This window comes from Nannobrachium achirus (assembly GCF_963921795.1).
Source record: "Nannobrachium achirus genome assembly, chromosome: 6".
In the NCBI taxonomy this organism is placed as follows: domain Eukaryota; kingdom Metazoa; phylum Chordata; class Actinopteri; order Myctophiformes; family Myctophidae; genus Nannobrachium; species Nannobrachium achirus.
The window spans coordinates 56,229,922-56,249,482 of record NC_137815.1 but is presented as its reverse complement, the minus strand read 5'-3'; the positions used below and the strand labels follow the sequence as shown (position 1 = coordinate 56,249,482).

At 43.9% G+C, this 19,561-nt stretch overlaps 1 protein-coding gene across 1 annotated transcript in view; it reads right to left on the bottom strand.

The window, feature by feature from the left end:
• LOC308286579 (metabotropic glutamate receptor 4-like) overlaps positions 1 to 19,561 on the bottom strand; it is a gene marked incomplete at both ends in the record, with an annotated part of 146,845 nt that overhangs the window by 65,546 nt on the left and 61,738 nt on the right. Inside the window, 2 exons of the mRNA XM_080727654.1 lie at positions 17,947 to 18,087; positions 18,571 to 18,725. Of these exons, the coding sequence (XP_080583780.1) occupies positions 17,947 to 18,087; positions 18,571 to 18,725 (296 nt within the window). The remainder of the gene's footprint in view (positions 1 to 17,946; positions 18,088 to 18,570; positions 18,726 to 19,561) is intronic.

Sequence of the window (19,561 nt, the reverse complement as noted above, 5' to 3'; positions counted from 1 at the left end):
TGATGTTAGCCTGACCTGCCTGACAATATTTCAATATATTTAGTGATAGAATGTTTTTTTTCTCCTTTTTATAATAACCACTTGAACCCTAGCGTCCATATTCTGAGAACTTTAGTCAAAAATAGCAGATCTACAAGCTCACAACACCTTGAGCTGCGAGGCGTTGTGAGCTTGTAGATTGGGCTATTTTCGGCAGAGATCTTTGGTAAAAAGAGCAGACTAAGTACAGAGTGTAAGGTCAAGTTTATTAAGTATTGACGGTTCAAGTGGTTAAATACACTGATGATTGTGCTGTCAAACATGAAAATATATGGAACTATGATAAGGTTGTGGGGGTCCCTGCTTCATCTCTCTCTCAACTAAGGGGTCCTTGGCCTGAAAACGTTGAAGACCCCTGTTTTAGAGTATATTTGGAGCATTGTTTCTTAGTGTCTGCAGGGGACCAACAAGTGATTTAGAGCAAGGCCGGGTTCCCTTTCAGCTCAAGGCCCAAAAGATACATTTGGTGACTCCTCATCCAACTTTAACAAACAGGAAATAGGCCTACATTTGCAGGAGGGTGGCAACATTTGAGCCAATCAGGAGAGTAGCCGTTAATCAGCTAGTTTAAAATGTATAGTGTAACAGTTCAACATGTTTCTGCTCATTTCTTGGTATCATCACTTCCAATTTCACTTAAATTGTTAATGTATTCTGGATGAGTTCCGGCCCCTACCTGAAAATGCATTTGATGTATACTAAAGAGCAGACTCTTTAGGGATGAGTATCAGAACATAGACTTATTTAACACTTATTTACAACTTACTTTAACAAACATCACTTACCCTACCTTTAATCACCTATCAATCATCAATTAATCACTAATTTCTAATAATGAAAGCAGCAGATCTGCAAGCGCACAATGTGTCACCAAGTGACCAATCTGGCTAACCGTCGTCAAAGAAAAGGGAATGCCCTCTATGTCTGTTCCTCAGCCTCAAGAGGCTACCAAGTGACACGTTGTGAGCTTGTAGTCCATGTGTCTGCAAGTCAACCCCTACTAGTATTTTTTCCACAAACATGAGATGTGGTTTAGAGGCCATGACAGTGAAGAAGCAGGAAGGCAGCAGTAAAGACATCCATTGTGGAGACAATGCATGTCTAATCCCCTCACAGGATGAATGGAATAACTTATGATCAGTGTTTTCATTCTGGTTGCTTTGCAGGGGTTTAGCAACTGCTAATTGCTGTCAGGAGTAAGGGACAAGTGTGCATACGCGTGCGTGCGTGCGCGTGCGTGCGTGCGTGCGTGCGTGTGTGTGTGTGTGTGTGTACCTGCAATGCATGTGTGTGTTCTTGCTTGTAGTGTCCCCACAAGTATAATTTGAGAAACAGAAATTGTGAGGACAGTTTTCCTTGGAGCTGTGATTGATTTGTATGTAGGCCTAACTGCGCGCCAGTGTCGCACGCCGCGACTATACCTGCCAGTGTTGCACACAACGCACCAGTGAAGTACAATGCAGGCCTTAGGATTAGGTTTAAAAATCACACCCAATGTGAAGTGACCAGTGCTTTTTACGAGTTCATTTCATTAAACGTCCTCCTGCAAAGCTTGGCCAAGAGCGGTTATAGCACCACTCAAATATCGAGGGCTTGGAGCGCAAAGGGCCTAAGTGACATTTTCATTTTTTTCACAGGACAGTTTTTCATTGATTGTAATTAAAGATTGATTAAACATATTTCTTTTTATTAAATAATTACAATCAATGGAAAGCTGTCCTGTGAAAAAAACGAAAATGTCACTTAGGCCCTTTGCGCTCCAAGCCCTCGATATGACAAGTCCTCACAAGTATAGTATTAACTGTAATACTAAAGTGTGCATCCGCACGTGCGTGTGTGTGCGTGTATGTCTGTGTGTGTGTGTGTGTGCGCGCTCGTTGCGGGGAGGGAATTACAGCACGTCAATCAAAACTTCAGCTCTCCTTAGGAGAGCTTGTTAAACCAGTCTCCACGTAACTCTACTGTATGTGGAGGGGAGATAAAAAAATTATAAATGTACGCATGGGTGTTCCATTTAGATTAACAATAGGGTAATTATCAGGGACGAGTTAATGACAGAGCTGCACGTATTTATATACACCTGCTGAATGGAATTCAATTAAGCTTTGCGAGTTAAAAGTGCACAGCAGGGGGTACGCGTTCGACTGTACAGTAAGTTTAAAGGGTCTTGGATAATGGGCATGGGCTGAAAAAGTTACACACACAATTATGTCTGCCACAGACCAACAGGAAGACATGTTGAGTTGTTCTCTAAAGCAGTGGTTCTCAAAGTGGGGTCTGGGGACCCCCAGGGGTCCTTCGGGGAGTGGGGGCAAAAGAAGTTAACATATAGCGTCACAATGATTTTCCATTAGGGCTGTATTTGCAATTCTTTTTAATTCTTTAAATAAAAATCTTCTTCCTGGCATAAAATCTTTTCAAATGTGGGTCCTTTGCCAAAAACATATCAAGTTGGGGGTCCTTGACTCATCGGTGATTATCGAGTGATAGGAGCCCGACAGGTTGATATGCGCAACGTCGCCTCGACGCAAACAAGGAATGTTAATCAAATAGAATCCATATTTGGTTACTGCATTGTCTATTTCTCGCTTCAAATGTTTTCAAAAACATTCTTGAGAGCAACGTTTATAGTTGTAAATGACGCTGTGTGTTTGTTTACATGGCTGACATATTCAAATTCTTAGATTAGACAGCGGTGCATTATAGAGCAGAGCGATCATTATTCACCTATAATTCACCGCTGATTTCACCGCTTGACCAATCAGAATCAAGCATTCAAACAAGCTGTGCAATAATGTAAAATAATTTATATATATACATATATATAGATAGTAGATTAGAGTTTATCATGATTGATTATGTGTGACGTTATAGAGTAGATAAAGTGTTCATTGATTATATTAATATCTAGCCTAATGACACATCATTGATACTGTAAAGCTTGTAAGAGTCTAGATGTCTACCTAGGACTGAGTAGTTATTGTTTTGGTAAAGCCTATCTTGTTATGGTACAGCTTGTTCCAGAGGCCTTGAAGCCACAGTATAACTCTAGTGTTTGACCATTCTTCTGGGCAGAACTCTTTTACCACTGCCCAGAGTGTTAATTGTATTTCTGTCCATGATATCATGTTATATAAACTTGACCACACCACCACCTAATATAATTGTCTTGTCTCCTCATTTTCTCATGATTATTGATTGATCTGAATTCCACCACAGTGAGCTTTAGATATATACAAGAGGAAGGCCTTGAGGGAGGCCAGGATTAATGTGATTAATCAGATCACAGTATTTAATTCAATCTGCAGATGCAGGGGAATACACATCCCCTCCAGTGATAAGAATTCATGACAGGGGAAATCAAAAGCAGAGGCACACAGAGGCATGGACCCTTATGGGTACAACTGGTTACATTTGTACTGTTTAGGCCTACTCAGGATTTTACAGTGTAGCCTATTAGACAAGATAGGCATCATGGCAATAAAAATGAATGGTTCCAGAAGATGTAACATTATTTAAAAATGTATTTTATGTCGGGGTTATTTTACCAGGAATAGTCCCATTAAGATTAAAATCTATTTTGCAAGGGAGTCTTGTCCAAAACAGCAGTACACAAAGTTACACAGAGGTATGGCGTTCAAATGCCAGGACAGTGGTCAAGCAGTCCTATTTTTCCCACACTGACAAAAACACAGTCGCCTTGGAATGGTAGACCGGTCTCTGCCTGGTATTCCTAAACGTAACCTCCGTAAACTATGCCTAAACGGTTAAACCTAACCTTATTCCTAGCCTTAACCTCAGTAAAACTCTGCCCAGTCCTAAACGTATTTCTAACAAGTAAAACAAATACAAGAATACAAGAACCGCCCCACCGAGCGGTCGGCGTGAGATCGGCGGAAACAAATCAGGGCGAGAGTGTTTTAAGGCGAGCATTCCGGTTACCCTTGGATTTGTGGAAGTGTCTAGTGAGTGAGCTGAAGGAGATTTATTTTGCCCTTTGAGTTAATTTACCCCATCAGCACCAGGTAGCATTTTAATAGAGGGTACCGTTTTTCAATTATCAGGCAATTGCGGCCCTTTTAACTGCTCAATTAATTAATTTTCTTTTAAAAACATGTTTGAACTTAAAAGGAAGCCAGCCTCCGAAATTAGTACATTGCAGCTCTTTGCAGTCCGTCCTTCCATCCCTCATTTACTGATCAAACACCAGGACCTCCCTGTAAACCAAAGGAATTGTAATATTCATGGTTATCTCAAGAGGCCTTCACATGCTTGAATTAAAGACAGGGGTTATGGGTCTGCAATTAAGGACCACAGGGCCCCCAGGTTGGACACAAATTGTAACAGTTTGGCTGACGCACATAAGCCATGGGGAGCCCTCAAGCCAGATGGGGTGTGAGAGGGATTTTTCTCATATGGGTTTGGCAGCCACTACACACTAACTTAGTGTTGATTCTGTTCCATACGGCAATCACCGTCCCCATCTCTCCTTTGCCATTTCTGTCTATGCCAGTCTCTCTCTTCCTATTGCTGTGTTGGCTCCCTCCCACACACTTTCCTGAGGGTAGCATTTTGCCTTCACTCAAGAGAAACTCAGATTAAGCGCATCAGCTTCAAACTGATGGCATCTCCCACTCTGAGGTGTCACGCGCAAGGCAGTTTGTGACAGTATCTATGTTGGCTAACGTTCCTTTGACCTTTTCATTGCTTAACCGGCGACAGGCCATCTGGTCCTTACTGTCTGAAAGACTGCCCACACCATCTCCTGAAGTTCACTCTATCTCATTATCCATCCGTTTCTGCCATTCTTGTCTGGGTCACACAGTCTTTTCGCAGCTTACCACAACCCCTGGAAATGTCAAATTCCAGAACATGAAAATGTGAGATAATTCCCAGGACTCATGATATTGAACAAGGCAGGAATGGAATGGGACATTTCAGGCCGGAAGTCTTACACCAACTAGGCCACCTCTCCATAGACCAACAGTAGTGACTGCTGAATTGAGTAGAACAATATGATTTGCATAACTGTTTTTAAACAAGTAAGACCACAGAATGTTGCAAAAGTGATAACAATGTTCTCTTTTTTATGGTCGGAACAGCCTCCATGCTCAGCAGACATATTGGAGGTCCATTTCGTTCCATTTGTACACTGTCAGAGTTACATTTGGAACCCTCAAGCAACCATGAGGGTCCCTGGGCCCCACTTTGAGACCTACTACTGGTGTAGCAGGGTATTTCCAGTGGGCCAAGAGGCACAAGAGGGGTGGCATTTGATCCCTCTCCCCATAAATCGCACGCTCCACCATGCCATGTCTCTACCAGTTTGCAGTAGCCGCAAGCAATCTGGCATCCTAAGTTGCAATACCAACCCTTGACAGTCCATTCATTTAAACAGAAAGGTCCTATATGATAACTCAGTGAGTCGTAAAACTCACCAATATTGCAGCTGTAAGGAAAGATTGGGTTATCCTCTTTGTATCTGTCAAGTTTCTTATTTAATAAAGATCCATCGAAGCCATGTTATGAACAACTTTCTGTAAATACATTCCTTGAATTTAACGTGGTTTAATACAATAGGACAGGACAGGGCGGTTTCCATGAATGGGCTGTCAAGGGTTGGTATTGCAACTTAGATCAGATGCCAGATAGTATTATTTGCTTGCGGCTAAGTTTACAGTAGTTTTTAAACATGCCACTAGAGGCAGCAGAATATCCCCTGTGGCGAATTCTGGTTTTCCGCCCTCACCAGACTGATACAGTATCTGGTGAGGGGGACTCAATACTATACAGTTCTGTTCTCATGAAGGTGTTGTCAAAGTACACAGTAAACTATCAGTTTAAATACTTCAATATGCTTCACCTGTCTGGGCCTCCCAAAACACTTGCTCCAGGATCTGGAAAGCCTGCAGGGAAGGTACTGCCGCATCATTGAGATATCAACTACTTCCTTCCCTGCTCTGGAGGCGAGGAGAGAAGAGGCCACTCAAAGGGAATTCAATCGACTACTGAGAGAAGAAGGGACCATTCCAATGATCCAGAGACTGCTTACAAAAACATTATCGCTACAACAACCTGACACTCACACAACCTACAACTAGGGATGTTAATCGACGCATTATTTGCGAATCGACCCGTCGCGGCCGAAAATCGACGCGTCGATCGACTTTTTTCACTTTTTTTTCTCCCCCGCTATACTAAGCTGCAGCTGAGAGGAGACCACAACGGCGCATTACTTTAAGCAACACAACTTGCAGCAGCACCCACCAGAACTTGCATCAAAGCCCTAATAATAATTATAATAAACAATTGCTCTTCCTTGCGTTAGCATGGAGTCTGTTCTCTATAGACTAGAAGCGGAGTCCATGGAACCGTTCCGTTGTGGGAGCGCTCAGGCTATCAAATGTGGAGCTTTGTTTGGTCTGCCTCGCTGGCTCGCACTCCCGGCCCGACCGTGTCCACGGGTGTGTCGCATTAACGGCGAGACACGAGTAGTGTATTTATTTTGTGTTGTGTTTTATTGTCAATCTTGACAAATTCACTGCACACGAGGCGACGTTGCCATTAAATAAGCAAGCTTTCGTGTCAAGCATGCATGCAAGGCAGGAGGTAAACAACACATCCAGTCAGCGCGCACTGCTATGACGCGGCACACCAACAGACCAGCTAGTGTTTCTCAACCAGTAGTCCGCGGACCTGACCAGCGCCGCATGCATGCAAATCTGCGATCCATGCATGCAACACAAACATTCACTCGTCCCCGACACAGACAGACACACACACACACACACACACACACACACACAGCGGTCCTCTCACATTTGGAAAACATTGACGCTTATAACGAACAAGCGATTAAAACATTTTTTGGGGAAAAACTTTTGGAAAAAAAAATAATAATAAAAATAATAAAAAAAAAAAAATCGATTTTTCGACTCATACTTTTTGAGTCGTGGTGAGCATGAGTCGATTTTCGAATTTTTTTTCACATCCCTACCTACAACCTGTGCGTCACACGCAAATAAGGCACCAGATGTCGTTCCTTCCAAGAGCATATACAAGCTTTACCAGAAGTAATAGAAACTTGATGTGTTTTGATGTTTGATGATTTGTTTTTTAAAATGTTAGCTATCTTAGAGCAGTCCTCTTGAATCTGTAAGCAACATCATAATTCATACTGTTATGCAATCATGTTTCAAATAAATTTGAAACGTGACATTTTTCTTACACCTATAAGGCAAATCCAAAATGGCAAAAGAGAAAGAGCAAAACAAACAAAATAATGAGAGATAGTACCGTAATACTAATAAATTACACACACATTACAGCAAATATTGAAAATAAAATTGTAATAAATCAAACATAACTAAAGAAATCAAATGGTCAATAAAGGTCAGTTGGTTAAATTCATTTTACCTACTGTAAATTAAAAAATAATCTCTCAAAATACACTTTGTTATAGAGGAAACATCAGAAATGTATACATTTAATATTCCTGCACTTCTAGTAAGTTTGTATTTACCAAAGCTGTTCGCCCCAAATTCATCATGAAAGTACCATTCAAGAAGCTATGGTTGGAACAATGTTTGCATGAACCTCTCCCCTCAGAACAAGAAATCTGCTAGCTTTACTCATCCACTCAGCCGTTACCAGCAGAACTTGGGTATTATTTGGAAAACAAATATTGCAAGTGTTGGTTCATGCATTCCATGCTGCAGTTCAACTCTAAACATTCTAATAAAAAGGACAAGATTGCTTTGTCTGCATTGCTGTACTTTCCCAGCAACATCAATTAGCAAGGGAAATCAGAGCCCATGAGATGGTACCCTGCTGTACCTTTTCTCTCCTCTCACCATTAATCAATATCAGTTTTACATCTCCCTCATTCACACATAAAAGACTTGTCTTTCTCATCTCCCCAGTCACCCGCATCCCCAAACTGCCCAGCCCCCTTCTCTTTGATCACACTGACAATCCAAGTCCTCCTGAGGACATTGGTTATTCTGCAGCCATACCACAGGGTCGACTCGCCTTGAAGATGGTGCCGGCGGTCCGCGGAGAGACACCTGGATATTCACGCTTTGTAATGAAACAGATGCTGCATGGTCCCCCTCGCCAGCATGCAGAGCTGATAATAAAGGTTAACCCTAGCGTCCCTAGTCTGGGCATGTCATAACTACCCTAGTCTCATGTAGCCAGACAACTATCTCACTAGGGGTGTAGCGATATAGTAACTGAATCGGAAAAAATATTATATCGTTTGCAAAAGCAAAATATTGTACCGTTTTGTCTTTGTATCGTATCGTATCGTTTTAAAATGTGGTAATCGGTATCGAATCGTTTTGCAATGCAAATAATTTATTGTATGGAAACTACTGTAAGTATTTGTGCCTTGTATTTGGCAATTTTAAGAGGGAAAATGAAAAAGAGGGGTTTAATTACTTTTCCATTCCATATAGCTACTCTTGGTCTATTGATAAATGTGTGTAATCTCTGTATTCATGTCAAGGTGGGTTGTCCATATTTGTTGAAATATAATGTCCATATTTTCTAGATAATCACTGCGTTTGCTTCCATAATAATAGATTTTTTACACGTTTTATACAGATTTCATTTCTTTGCCAAATAGTTACTATACTTTATGATTTTAAATCATTGAATCGTATCGTATCACCATGAATGAACCAATAACGTCCATGTATCGTATCGTCAATGTATCGTGATGTGTATCATATCGCTGTTAAAATGTATCGTTACACCCCTATATCTCACACATCTCTGAATGCTATATAGAGTCTGGAACTACACCCCCTGAAATCCGACTAACAGAAGCTTCCGTTCATGAAAATATATTCAAAAATATCATTTCTGCTAAGCAGCAAGCTACATATTTTCACTGTCGGGCAGAAACCTCGTATCTCCAAGTTTCAAATGTGTAAATCTTTTCGCAAAGTAAAGCACTGCTTCATCATACAAGGCCATTGTACAAAAGTAGTGAAAACAGCTGATCTACAAGCACACAACACCTTGCGGTGCGAGGCGTTGTGTGGTTGTAGATCGGCTGTTTTCACCAGTTTAAATCATTTTAAAAATGATAAATACAAAACAAACGATTTTGGACATACCGGTACAAGGTTTCCACCCGACAACGACGATATATATGCTTAGATGATTTTGATTTATATTAGGATAAATGTAAACTAAACGGAAACGAGGAGGCTTCAGTTCCACTTTAACGCTTACTCAGAGCTCAGAGCTTCAGAGTTTCCGTTCCACAGACTGTATTATGACGGAAGCATTTGCAAATTGTGGGAGGCAACAGTCTGGCCACGCCAGGCTATAAATACCCAGACTAGGGCTCAGCAAGAGGCGAGTTTGATATCAGTGAAATTATCTCTTTTTCAGTGAAAAAGATAATACATTTTGTGTGGAGGTAGAAAAGTAGGTGACCAAGTATAGACCCCTGGGGGACGCTGCTCAATGAAGTATAGGGTTTAAGTGGCTAAGATCAGCACTTAAGTTGCAGGCTGTTTGCTGCACAACGATATAAAAAAGTGCTGTATAAAAATGCATATAATGAGCAAGGCATAATGGCAGGAACTGCACAGCCAACATCAGCAGAACATGGGCACAGTATTTTCACAGTGCGCTATAGAATGTGACATTATTCAACATCCACTATGCAGAAGACTATAAGTGCATTACATTCCAAGCATGTGAGACAGAAAAAAAAAACATGTCAAGTAGAAGCATGGACACAATTTGTGTAGACATTTACTGTAGGTGATGTGGTGTTGTTTTGTATCCATCCTGACTGTAGCTTTGATATACTAGACTAGAGGTTTGGGCCGCTACGTGGCCCCTCACACCTACGGGTACTCGACCGATATGCCCATGGAGATTCCTGATGTCATCATGACCATATATGGGCATGCTCTCTTTTGTGCCCATGGAGCTAACTGATTTGTTTGCGTGATGCCATGACATATTGAGGTTAGACAACACACTCCATATTTGGGTGTAGTTGCATGGACTACCTTCCTAACGTAGGACGTCAGTAGCCTTTTTCTTTTCTTTACTGGAACTATATCTGCACTGACTTTAGGACCTTCCAGGGAGGGTGCTCTTGTGCGTCTTGCTGCGTCACCCTTTCTTGTTTTTTTCTTTTGCTAGTTGTTTTTATTGCTCTGACCTTTGGACACTGCACTATTAGGTTGTGTTAGTAGTTTTTTTTAAGTATTTCTGCTTGTGTTTGACATATGTTGAGATACGTGTTGCACTAACTAGCATTGACTGTTATGGTCACTTTGATTTGGGCACTGTATTATATTGATAGTTGTGCTTTAGGACACTTTATGTATATATATTTATATTATATCTATCTATCTATCTATCTATCTATCTATCTATCTATGTTATATGGTTATATGGTTATGTCTCTCTGAGTCACAGTGACATGACTGTGCCAGCCAGCCGGCCACTCCTCCCTTAAGCCAATTTTGATATAGGACGAGATGCTAGTGATCAATTCAGAAGCTAGCTATGTGTGGATAAGGATTCAGGTGTTTAACAATGTTTTTGGACCTATATGGACAATATTGGGGAGCAACATACGTCAAATGTTACGCCGTTCAAGTTATGTCCCGACAGACATTTAACCCATAACCCCCATAACCCTCCATATGATGTTTTCTCCCCCCCTTTCAGTCAAACACTTGACTTCTTGGGACATGAAATCACCCTGTTTGTTGTCCTGGGAGTGAGAATGCATTTTCTTTGCAGTTCCTGTAGATAGCAAATGAACACAGCAGAGCTGCTACCCTGGTGGCCATAATCTGGGCAAAAAAATTACTATTTCTGCAAATTCTATTAATTGTTATGCTGTTGGGACAACAAAAGTTCAGGAGTACAGACCACACCGGAGAACTATCTCCTCCCTTCTCTAACGCCTCCAATCTAACCTACCTTTCTCCTCCCTACCTCACCTGCCTCAGATCTCACTGATAACAACTCCTCCCTTATCTCCTCCTACCAAGCAATCAAGGGTTGTATTTATACACGACCACCTCCACCTGCTATCCTCTGATCCGTTTCTCGCATGGACACACACAAGCTCAGGCTCACCAACGCGTCCCTGGGTCAACCGAACCGATTAAATAATATTAACTACAAACGTAGGCCTACAATTCCTCCTCCTACAACCCACAACAGATGCCAGCTCGTACTCCAGCGATGCCATCACTTCTATCCAGCACCAGCAAGCGAGATCAAACACCAACCTTACAGTCCTGTTTTCATTCCGTGGCCACTAACTTTAACATGTTTCGCCAGCGGCCCGGCTCCACACGCCGTCTCGCGGCAGTCCCGGTTCGGCACATTACAATACCACCCCAGTCCTATCCTCACACAACCAGCCAGTCCAGTCCCGACCACCACGGTGTTTCAAGTCACCTCCGCGGCTAGCGAAATAGCTTATTTCTCCCACGCCGCCATTCAAGCCGGCTCGCTCCACGGGACCTCCGCAGGCTCCGCTACAACTCACAGCGATGACGTCACCCCCTGATCCAGAGTTGCTCAGCCGCGCCCATGATTTCTGTCCAACACTCAAAGCTAAGTATTTTTCACACACCCGACTCCTATACCCACAGCACATCCTCACCTACTCATTCGTCAACCTCCACCATTCTATATTGATTCACTGAATACTATCAGTCCCAACAACAATACAGGCTGGAGCAATGGTATTTTACAATGATCATTTCCATTGCAGCCCTACATTCACTGTAATCCAACAAGCTCCGAATCATATTCATCCATACATCTATCTGTCCATAGTCACCACTCCTCCCCCCATCGTCCTCACCAGCTCACCATCTTGTTCTATATCTAATTAACGGTGTCTAAAGGCTAACACCGTATGATCCTAAACAGCTTATCTAATCATCCATACATCCACCCATCCCTTCGGGTTATTAACCACTCCCCACACTATTTCTCTCATCAGCGTCCCATTGCTCTATTGATTAAAACGTGACATTTTACCTTCACAATGCATGGAACATCATCCATTTGCAAAACAAACCCTCACCTCCCCACATTCTCCACCACCTAATCTTCATGCATACATTTTTCGCACGTGCTCTCTGCCACCTCCATGTGTTAACTGTCTTGCAAACGTAGGTCACAGTTAACTATGAAAACTGTCACACCTTGTCCATACGTATGTCTGTGAGTGAGTAATGCCTCAATGTCTATAGCTGCTAACCCGTTATGACATCTATTGTCGTGACATCTCATCGTGACATCATATTCTGCCTGTGTCCCTTGTATGCCTTCGTATGCTATACCGCATGTCTAGAGCTGACCCACGACATCTCATTGTTGCGACATCACATCATCGTGGAATTTATTCTGCTAATGTCCCTCGTATGCCCATTGAATGCTATGCTGTATGTCTATAGCTGACTCATGACAACACATTGTCGTGACATCACTTCGTCGCATTACATTCTGTCCCTATCCTCGTATGCCCAGGCAGAATTCCACAGTAACCATTGCACCATTTAAGGCAGGCTCAGCATTTATTCCAAACCACACCTACCAACATTGCATCCATAGCTGGTCTAGGCCTCTAGCCACAGCCAGCGATTGCCTGCCTGGCTTCCAGTGCTAACCATTACAACATCCCCCTCTAGCCATTCCTTCACGTCTGCCTTCAGCCCAGTAACCATAGCCAGCGACTGCCTACTTGGCTTCCAGTGCTAAACCATTACAACTTCCCCCTCTAGCCATTTCAATTACGGCTGCCTTCAGCCCAGGCAGCAGCCATAGCCAGCGACTGCCCACCCGGCTTCCAGTGCTATACCACTACAACATCCCCTCCTAGCCATTACTATCACGGCTGCCTTTAAGCCTAGCAGCCTTAGCCCGCGACTGCCTACCTGGCTTCCAGTGCTAAACCATTACAACATCCCCTCCCACCCACAGCTGCCTTCAGTCCAGCAGCGATATAGCCAGTGACAGCCTACTTGGCTTCCAGTGCTAACCACGTTCACAACTGTTCCCTCGTTTGTTTTGTCATGCAATTTCCAGGTACGAAGTTCCACAGCCCATGTCGCATGCCCACCCATACCCACCACCTCCAGGCTCCCTCAAAGCAGCCCATGATGAATACCTCCTCCTCCCTCCGACCGGCACAGCGTGCCTCCTCCAACCGGCACAGCGTGCCTCCTCCTCCAACCGGCACAGCGTGCCTCCTCCAACCGGCACAGCGTGCCTCCTCCTCCCTCCGACCAGTCCTCCCTCCGACCAGCACAGCGTGCCTCCTCCTCCCTCTGACCGGCACAGCGTGCCTCCTCCAACCGGCACAGCGTGCCTCCTCCTCCCTCCGACCAGTCCTCCCTCCGACCAGCACAGCGTGCCTCCTCCTCCCTCTGACCGCCACAGCGTGCCTCCTCCAACCGGCACAGCGTGCCTCCTCCAACCGGCACAGCGGACACGTTGGCCTACACCAAGTTAAAATCCAGCTGGTCCGGTTCAGCCATTACCCCCCCCCCCCCCCCCCTCCCTCCATCCATCCATCATTCACTTCCCCTCCTCCCTCCCTCCCTTCTCCTCCCTCCCTCCCCCTCTCCCGCCCTCCTATGCCTCCTTCCTTCCCTCCCTCCCTTCCTCCTTATGTGCCTCCTTCCCTCGCTCCTTCCTTCCTTCTGTGCCTCCTTCCCTCCCTCCCTCCCTCCCTTCCTCCTTCCATGCCTCCTTCCCTCCCTCCCTTCCTCCTCCCTCCCTTCCTCCTTCCGTGCCTCCTTCCCTCCCTCCCTTCCTCCTTCCATGCCTCCTTCCCTCCCTCCCTTCCTCCTCCCTCCCTCCCTTCCTCCTTCTGTGCCTCCTTCCCTCCCTCCCTTCCTCCTTCCGTCCATCCCTCCCCCCTTCCTCCTTCTGTGCCTCCTTCCCTCCCTCCCTTCCTCCTCCCTTCCTCCTTCTGTGCCTCCTTCCCTCCTTCCCTCCCTTCCTCCTTCCATGCCTCCTTCCCTCCCTCCCTTCCTCCTCCCTCCCTCCCTTCCTCCTTCTGTGCCTCCTTCCCTCCCTCCCTTCCTCTTTCTCAATCTCAATAAATGCAACTCAACGTCCGTCCCCGCTAACCGCCTCCATTTCTAACCTCCATTCCCCCCGTTAACCCACGCCGGTTCATTCCATTATTCATTCCATTATTCTTCTCTATTCCCCACTTCAGCCTCCACCATACCAAATGCATTTCTACGTCACAAATGTTTCCATGTCACAAATGTTCAATAAATGCAACTCAACAGGTTCTCTGTACCCGGTCCGTCTCCCACCATCCCCATTCCCCCTGTTAACCCACGCCGGTTAATTCCATTACTCATTCCATTATTCATTCCAGGTCCAGTTTTCATTCCAGGTCCAGTATCCATTCCAGGTCCAGTATCCTATCCATTCCAGGTCCAGTATCCATTCCAGGTCCAGTATTCATTCCAGGTCCAGTATCCATCCCAGGTCCAGTATTCATCCCAGGTCCAGTATTCATTCCAGGTCCAGTATCCATTCCAGGTCCAGTTTTCATCCCAGGTCCAGTATTCATTCCAGTATTCATTTCAGGTCCAGCATCCATTCCAGTATTCATTCCATTATTCTTCTCCATTCCCCACTTCAGCCTCCACCATACCAAATGCATTTCCATGTCACAATGTTTCCATGTCACAAACGTCTTTGTTTCGTTGTTGTCCGTTTTGCATCTGTTCACGTTTCCCTCGTCCGTTTTGTCATACAATTTCCAGGTACGAAGTCCATTTAAAGGTTAAAGCACAGGCACAAAAGCCCAGGCTTCAGCCTACTCCATTTTGGTCTGATCTAGTGCATCCTATTAATTTACTCTTAAAGACTAAATCAAACTACTGCTACGATTACCTTAACCCATTCCTCTTGTCCACCCGTGCCATCTGAGATCCACCAGATCTTGTCGCGGCTTCTTTGGGCCCCCGTACCGTCCAGCCGCTCCTTCCTCATACACCCGTACAACCAATTGTCACCCCTATCTACACCCCATATCGTTCACACCGATCGAACTAAACTAACCTTCCTTTACTCTCCCGGGTTGTTCCCAGGAAAAGACCTCAAGGGCGCTTGCCTCTAACTAATGCATGGATCAACATTCCATCCGACTTAACTTACAACTAATTTACACCAACGATGCTATCCCTCTGAATTTCTAGCATGGCCCAACTACCTGTCCACTTCTCTCCCTGTCCTGACTCTCTCCACAGATGTTCTCTCCATACCTCCCACCATCCCATAATCGAATGCCTCGATCCTCTACCTGCGAAGTCCGTCTACATCCGTTCCAGTGGTTCCAACCCTGCCCATGCCATGTGTTCGTGACAAACAAAGCACCACTTTTTGGGGCCTTAAAGCGTAAATCGGCGCCACTCCAGATCCGTGGACCTCGGCGCCACTCCAGATCCAAGGACCCCAAAGCCAAACACCCAGGGTTCATCGCCCCCTGGAACCGCTAACTGCCACCTGCTAGCACCCAGATCAACAAGCACACACACTCCATCCTTCCATTCACCCTCATCCTCGCAGTCATTTCCCTAAACTCTGCGTCCCCTAGCTAACATCGCACACCATTTCATCCCCCTGTTCACATCGCAATCATTCCACCTCTCGTTAACATCACACACCACTTCATCCCCTCATCCCACTCGCCAGACAACCCTCCGACTTGCATCCCATCCCTAATACCGTAGACCATCTCATCCTTCCCTTCATCCCCCCCACTCCTTCTGCTCTAAGCCAACAACCGTTCACCCCCCATCGCTCCCCACTCAACCCACATACTTCACACCTTTAACCTCTCATCCCATTACTCCATCCCTCTATCAGTCTCCATTCATACACCCTGTATCCATTCAATAAATGCAACCCAACTGATATTGTTTGATGGTGTGGTCTTTGCTAGTGAATGAACATTTAAAGTAGGGAAAGTAGCCTACCCAAAGCCAGACCCATGAGCAATATTTGTGCCAAGTTTGGAGGATGTTTGGACTCACTAATGGTCTGCTGTGGGCCCTCAAACTCACAAACACTCACTAATTATAGATGAACAAGTATGTGCCAAAACAGATCTTTCTTTTTTTAATACAAGCTAAATAAAACATTGAATAACCTATAACCTATATCTCAAAAGGCAAGGAATATGAATGTTGCAGACAAGGGCACACAAATGTACAAATCTATATCTCGTAAAAAGCGTAACAATTTGAACCAGCCCTTATTTGGTCTGACATAATACACTTATTTTTGTTACACAATGTCCAAGGCCCAGGGATGCCAGTCAGAAGCATGTGAATGTAATATAATATTAAAATAAGGTGCAGGTATATTGAAGCTTGGACAATCAGTATACACAAACAAGACTAAAAGACCAGTTAGCAATACCAAGAGCAGGGGCGTCAATTGGGTATGGCAAGGGTATGCAGCTGCCATACCCTGGGTCCAGGGGGGAAAATAAAAGTTAATTTAAAATATAAATCCATGAATGTCTCTTTGTCTATCTGTGCTGGTTATTATGTTGTTTACAGTAAAATAACTACAAATGCAATTTTTAACAAAATGGTCACTTCAACAAGGTATTATAATTATATTCTCCACACTTGTATTCTCCCCATCTTAACAAAATGGTATATTCCCAGGTTCCGCAGGTCAGTTGCACAGGTGCAATGCATTATTGTTAATTGTGGCACGTTTACTAACATGCCAGGTTTAGCTGCACTTGAACAACCGTTCCAGGCAGCCATATCCAGCCCAAGAAACCTGGGGGGGATAAAATGTACTTAAAATAAATGTATCATACCTGTTGCTAAGGTATGGCAACATGACTGGTGTCTTGCACGCGTGCCTTCGCACACGTGCAAGACACCAGTCATGTTGCCATACCTTAGCTTTTTCTGAACTGACACCACTGACCAAGAGTCCATGCTGCTCCTTAAACCTAACCGGAAATTATCCAAAGGCTGGTGCTAAAGGAAAAGCCTAATGGGGTCATCAATCATTGTATGGCAATCTAGATTTTCGCTTTTGCAATACAGTGGGTTGTTTGGGACCAACGTGGTGGACGCCGAACAGCCACTTCATGCACAGACATGAAATTATATTATATGACGATTACAATGATGATGATGAGGAATCCTTTACGTTGTCCATTTGTTCTGTCTTGCAGATTCCGTGAACTAATTAAGCACATCATTATCTTGATTGGGTTTGGGGGCATGGGGCATTTCGAGAAACCCTCAAGAGAAGCATTCTGTACTGAGAATTTTGACCCTTCCCTCTGAATATGAGCTGGGCTCCTTAATTGGGTTTAAATCTCATTAAAATCTCCTGGTGATTTTACACATGGACAGATAGTGCTATCCACAGCTGTATGTGCATGTGGCACAGGGCCTGCAGGTACAGTATACAATGTTTAACCATGCAGCCTTGTGAAGCCATTCACTTGTTAAAACCGACCAGGTGCGTGAACACCCCAGACTCAGACTTTGAGACGAGCCACATGTTAAAATATTTGCCTCTGTACTGTTTCAGTTTTAACAGATGAGCATGAGTGAGTGTACAGTAAGACAAATGTGTTTGTTCATTCAAAGCAAAACCGTAAACAAATAAATAAATAAAAATAGACGATCTACAAGCACACAACGCCTCGCACCACGAAGCGTTGTGTGCTTGTGCATCTGCTATTTTCACTAGTTTTGTGCAACAGTCTTATATGATGAGGCAGGGCTTTAATTTACGAAATAACATACAAATCTGAAACTTGGAGATAAGAGTTTTCTGCCGGACAGTGACGATATATTATAAATAACTGTTAACTACTGTAGAGGAATATCTTACTTGTGCACTTTTTGAGCCCAGAACCTTTCTTCAAAGCATGCCGGCTGAGTTTGCAGTTGAAGTTGTTCTCCCAGAACTCTGCAAACCAGATATTCCTCCTGTTGTTCTCCAGCGTGCGGCTGATGAAATAACGATCAAACCCTGGACAGATCAATGGTTTCATTGTTACTGATGCACAGACAGTGTCACAGCAAACCAATAAGTGGAAGAGTTCTGACGTTGACTTGCTTGTATATAATTCATTATTTTTTAAATAGTTTGTTGGTATCAAACTATATAGCAGATCAACTGATAGCACAAACACTAAACTTCTTTGGTTCATTTTCTACATTTCTACATTATACAAGAAAGCATAAGCTGGTGGAGCTGAAGTGCATGCACAAAATGCCAGCGCATCTACAAAGATTCCACCTATACAGTACAGTATAGCCTGTTATATAATAATAATAATATATTATTGTTATTAACAGAACATAGAGCTACAGTATGGATTAACCACTTGAGCCCTATCATCCTTACACTTGGGGTATTTGGTACATGCAGAGGGAAGAAAGACCGCACCAATGCCGACTCTGGTCCGTTTGACTAAGGGTCAAAGACTAAGAGGTGAATTCCACCATGTACCTCTGATGGACTGGCGCTTGGGCAGGATGGTGACCGCTCCCTCTGCCATCTCCTCCTGGTTAAGAACTGGAGGGGTCTTGGAACCCCAGCTGTCTGAGCCAACCCAGATGAAATGACCTGTCTGGTTCGCCTTCCTGGCAGCATGCAGCAGCCGCCTATGACGACAAGGAACACAGATGACACCCGTGCATAGGGTCAGGCTCTCTACAGGATTTAGCTTTGATTAATATCTCTGCCTGGAAATCAGGTTTTCACCTGTGTGTTTTGTGTGTGCGTGTCTGTGTGTGTGCGCATGTGTCTCACATTACTACTACAACTACTAGGCCGATCAATGTCCTATTTCTAGTGCACAGTGACAGCAGCCCAAGGAATTAATTTCTTGAAAACTGTCAACGGCAGCTGTGTGATGTTTTGAGCGTTTTATCACAGAGAAAATATCCCTTCAGCTAGGTTATGGAATATGTATCCCATGAGAATTTGGAATAGAACTAGCCTTACTTATGGGGTGTAGGTAGGCCTACTAGTCAGTCGCAGACAGATGACAAGATTGACACAAAATCTACATTCATCAACATGAAAACATTTCAAGACTCTTTTCTCTAAATGTGCATATTAGTCTTACTGTGCACATTCAGTCCAAACTGTGTTGAGTTACAGTAGTCTTGACAGATTGCTGACATTCACCAACACATTTATCAAGACTATCTATCGCCTAATACAGAATCATCTTGAAATCAGTGTACAGTTGCCTATAACAAGCATGTTGGATTTGACATTAAAGGGGAAACCACCCATTTTCAATATTGAACTATGTAATATACCTTAGAGGAGTTGTGTGGAAATAAAAATAAAAAGTTCCCCACCTTCTGTGTTGCCTAGAACTCGAGGATTGATTTTAGGGGTTTGTATTACATATTAACCGTGATGACATCACACCGGTGTGATTTACAATACAAACCCAAAAACAGAGAAGGGGGGGAACTTTTTATTT